At 49.6% G+C, this 4,796-nt stretch overlaps 1 protein-coding gene across 2 annotated transcripts in view; it reads right to left on the reverse strand.

Annotated features, from left to right (window-relative positions):
- The window catches only part of SLC43A2 (solute carrier family 43 member 2), a 33,020-nt gene that overhangs the window by 19,821 nt on the left and 8,403 nt on the right, over window positions 1-4,796 (reverse strand). For both annotated transcript variants that reach the window (XM_009645155.2, XM_035900604.1), the window contains exons 4-5: window positions 4,049-4,104; window positions 3,242-3,318 (exon numbers count right to left, since the gene is read on the reverse strand). In XM_009645155.2, the coding sequence (XP_009643450.1) occupies window positions 3,242-3,318; window positions 4,049-4,104 (133 nt within the window). The remainder of the gene's footprint in view (window positions 1-3,241; window positions 3,319-4,048; window positions 4,105-4,796) is intronic.

The following is a 4,796-nucleotide window of genomic DNA, read 5'->3' on the forward strand; positions in this document are numbered from 1 at the left end:
GAGATGCCCCCCGGCTCCGATTAAAGGGTGCTGTTTGTAGCAGAATATAAGAGCAAAGCAGCTGTAAATCTTTGAAAGGAAAACAGGACAGAAAACAATCTATAAAAGGCTCTTTGTGGTAATTTATCACACATGTTTATTTCTTTGCATGAAATGGCTTCGGAGCAGAACCAGCGCCAGATTCCTGTGTTGCTGTCAGAGCCACCAACACAGATCTGTTTCCATTTCCAGTCTTCACTTATATTGGCTAAGACCAAGTCACGAGGCCGAAATCTCCCCTCTGCATTTTAACAACAGGCACAGTCTGACCTTGTTCCCAGAAGTGGGAACAGCACCACTCGCTCACTCCCCCTCCTCCCCGAGCCGCGACACAAGGCACCCAGGAACAGCAGCTTGCTTTGACTCTGCAGCTTGCCATGTGCTCTCATGATACCCTGGGGACTTGTTACTGAAAAAGACTTTAAACCCAAGAGGCAAAGCTTCGGAGTACAGTCCCAGGCTGTAATCCTCAGAGATCCCATTTATCCCTTGCACAGGCACTGAGGATCCCGATCTCCTGCCCTCCCATCAGATCACACCATGCCCACGCATGCAGGTGTCCCAGGAGGTTTCAACACCCGACGAAGCCCTGCAAGCCACAGCACCTGGGGAGCATCCCAACCCCACACGTTGCAGGGGCTCCCTTCACGGCCACCCTGCTACGAAGCAGCAACCGTAACCCTCCCGGCATGGCAGAGGACCAGCTCATGCACCAGTGGGTTTGACCCATTTCCTGGAGCGCTTCAGGTCACTTGCAGCTGGCAGGAGAAGGAAGTCACCTTGCTTTGATTTGTGCGTGCACGTGCGCACTCGGCAGTTGGTGCCTGTGTCAGCCAGAACAAGCTTACTTGGCACCAGAAGTTGATTAATGCTCACCGCCTCTGCGTAATGAACGTCCTTAAAAAGGTCTGAGTCTCTCCTTTCAGCGCTTACTTCAGCCTCTCCTGGGCACAATGCAGAGCACAGCACGTGCAAGCCACACTGCCTGGAGCCCACAAGCCGTGGACCTGTCATCCCCATGTCCCTCCCTTGCCACGCTGTCTCTGTGGGCCACAGGTGGAAAGGACCCACAAGAGACCACCGTGTCACCACAGAAAATGGCTCTTGACACACCAACTGTGAGCACCCCAGCCTGCAGGCAGAACCACGCTGGGACAAAACAGCAAGCTGCCAATGTGCAAAATACACCTGCTTTGAACAGTACCACCACAGCTGCGCTGTGATGCAGGTGAAAAGCAGCTTCCCTCCCACTTTAGACTATTTTTAATCATATTCACATACCTCAGGTACCAAAATGCCTCTGTGCAGCTCTGCAGGGAGGCACAAGCAGCTACATCTGAATCTGGATTTGAGAAGTCAGACCTGAAACTCCCTCAGCTCTTTACAAAAAGCACTGCTGTCTGGAGGGGATGGGTTCCACCTGAGGTCTCCCTGTGTGAGCTCACAGCATTGCTACTTGCTTCAGACCTCCTCAAGGCTTGGATCTCTTCTTGGAAGATTTGACCTTTTTCCCTGCTGCTGTACTTCCTCAGCGCTGTGCAGAACCGGCTCGCTAATGAGGGCGCTAATAAGTGGCTTTGCTTACTACTACTGGTGCTAAAAGCCACAGTACAGCACATCCAACATATTTCTGCCCTATCCTTGCCCTCCCTCCAACCATCACCAGTGGCTCTAAAATAATCTGTGACCCCTTAATAACCACCCAGAGAGACAGTGACCAATGCTGGCAGCAGCAGGGTGGGAATCCTATCCTCTCCCACAGCAGTACTAATGTGCTCCTCTCCCTTGCTTTTATTTGAAGCATGGCAGGATGACGTTTGCCCCATAGTTCTTTGGGACCACAGCCAAGGCTTGCAAGTGAAGAACACTCCATACGAAGGAGAGACCAACACCTGCACAGAGTTTTGAAAGCTTTGAATATATGAAAGCAACAGCGGCTGCAGCATCACAGTACACACAGTGATCTGTAAACCCAGCCTCTGCCAAATGTAGGTCTCAGGAGTTCAGCCAGCATCTCAGCCTTGTTCAGACAATGTCTCAGCCTTGTTAGATCAGAGGTAACCTTAAGAGAAAGTTTTACTTCAACAGCAAGTTCAAGGTAATGCAGTCCAAATCTGAAAGTTTTCAGCCACAGCTCAAGAAACTTCCCAGACTGTTTTCTGGGAGACTTTCCACCCAGCCCTGTTTCAGCCACACTGACAAGGATCAGGGTAATGAGGTAGAAAATAAAGCAGCTACTTGGAGGATGATACCGCTTCTGTCTCCAGGCAAAAAAACCCAGAACAGAGAGATCCAGCTGACAGTTGTTGACCAATGCTTGCAATACAATCCATGGACTAAACACATCTAAGCGGGCTGCACAGATGGAGCTGGGTGCGTTCAACAACACAACATTTCTAAGGAAACCTGGAAGGGACTCTCACTCTTCTGAGAGCAAAAGCGTTTGTGCTCAAGAACAACCATTTTCCTGGGGCGAGATGCAAACTGCGATTGCAGAAAGCTGGTCATACCCAGCTGCAAGGGCTTGTGCCCTGCTGATTCTCCCTGCAGTTTGTCAATGCTAAATCCAGTGCAAGCACATGTCCAGCCTGTGCCAGGTAGCTGAGCACTGCATGTACAGGCATATGACAGTTTGAGTTCTAGACAAAAACACTTCCTTTCCCCCCCCATTTTCTTCTTGGATCTTGTTAAAGAAACACTATTTTGGAAACTTTAGAAACTCCCTGTCAGCATTAAGGAATGAAATAGAAGATTCAGCTATGTCTCAGTTTTGACCCAACAAATTGCTTTGCGTGACACAAACTGTATCTTCTATGGAAGAACTGTGAGTTCAACGGCAAAGGTGTCCTATGTATCCCCTTTTATTTTGGGGGGTGGGTTGTAAATATACGCTCAGCCCGAAAACAGTCAGCTCACTTGAAAACTTCAAATCCTGATGTCGTTGAGTAGTCTGCTTTACTCCCCCCCCAACTTCACCTGAGACACAAGGGGCAGGTAAAAATAAGACTAGGGGAAAAAAAAGCCTTAGAATAACCACCTAGTACAGAGCCTTTCAGGTAAAAGAGTGACTGAGCCTTTGTACCAAACAAAAACATGTGCTATTCAAGCCACAGGCAAAAGGTCCACTTTGTTCCTTCCTGCTAGCCCAGCTCACAGCCATAGTAAGGAATAAAATAGAGTCAGGTAATAACTCTTCACTTACCGTTAGCGATGTGAAAGTCATGCACATCCCACCAAAGCCATTCAGAGCCAGCGCAATGAATATCAGCACAGACAGAGCTGCAATAGAAAAAAATGCCCTTAGCTTTTACTGGGGTAGAGAGGGAAAGGAGGCAGAGCCCTGAGGGCTTTGGTCCTGACACGTAAAATCCTTGGTGGATCCACACCCTCAGGACATGCCACACTGGTCCTGACCCAGCAGCCATCTCCCCAGCCAGACAGAGAGGGAGGGCCAGCGCTCCCCTCTAAGAGTTCAGAATGGGACCATCTCCCTCCAGGATGGGTTTCTTTTCTCTAATGAACAGACTTGCTGATGCAGCTTCTCTGAATGGGTCTTAAAAGGAAGATTTACTTGAAAGAACTGGATTCAAAGTGTCACCTCACTATCTGGTCTTGAGAAGCAAGCTCCATCTACCCCGGTGAGAAAGCCAATTACACATTGTGTGCTATTACCTATTTCCCAACCCTGGAAGAGCCATTAACTTGTTTGGAATTGCTCCTTCACAGGACCTGGCCCTGCCCAAAACACAAAGCTGAGAGACCTGGCCATCTCAGATGCTTGGCCCTTGCTATGCTCTCCACTTAGGGTTGTGAAACACCAGCCTTCCCCAGAGCCACTTGGCTCCCACAAGCCAGCAGATGCTTGGCTTGTTTGCTCAGCAGGACCCCAGTACAGCACTGGAGGTGTGACAGTCAGAGCATGCAGTGCCACGCACGCTTGTCTGCTTCCCCAAAAAAACCCCAAGCCACAGTCCCAAAGCCCTCCCAGCTCAGAGAAATGCCTACTCACAGTCTGGGTTACTGGCACCATACGCGATCAGCACGCAGGACACAGCAAAGCAGGCACTGAAAGGAACCAAAACCATGAATTTCTTACAGGCAGCCTTACACATACTTCTACCTCCTCAGTACCTCGTTAAGCAAGCACAGTATAATTTCTGTAAGAGGAAGGGAAGCTGGTGATTTGGAAATAAAAATCCAGGGAAATACCCAAATACTGCAGAAAAACCTTGCACAATGGCTAAGGCAGCAACCTTCCCTCCCACTACTGACGCAGCTCTTGCTGGACCCAAATTCCTTATTGGTTTTCCAGCACAGTGCTTTGCCATCCCTCATGTCAAGGTGACCAAAGACAGCAGCAGTCCTCGTCCTGAGATGCAGCTGTGGTCACAGCACTCACAGTCTTTACCTGCTCCTCTCTGGTAGGGCCCGAGTCAGAGCCTTGCCCTGTTTTTCCCACTCTGCCTACAGGCCAGTTAGGTTTCTGGTACAGCTCAGGGCATTAAAATTGGAGTCCACTGTGCCCAACAAGCCACTAATCCCTACGTGCCATGACAGAAGCAGTAATGACCTTGCTATTTGAGGCAGAAAGCAACATACACCAAATGGCCCTAGAAAAGGAGGGCAGGACGTGTTTATCCCCGAGTTAACTCCCCAGCTTGCAATCGATGATGCAACATCTTGGTTTTGTGCCTCTCAGGACATAGCTCCCAGCTCAAGGAAAAAGCTACCCTCTGTGACTCACAGATGACTCCGCT

The sequence above is a fragment of the Egretta garzetta genome, unplaced genomic scaffold (genome assembly GCF_000687185.1).
Source record: "Egretta garzetta isolate BGI_Z169 unplaced genomic scaffold, ASM68718v1 scaffold108, whole genome shotgun sequence".
Lineage (NCBI taxonomy): Eukaryota > Metazoa > Chordata > Aves > Pelecaniformes > Ardeidae > Egretta > Egretta garzetta.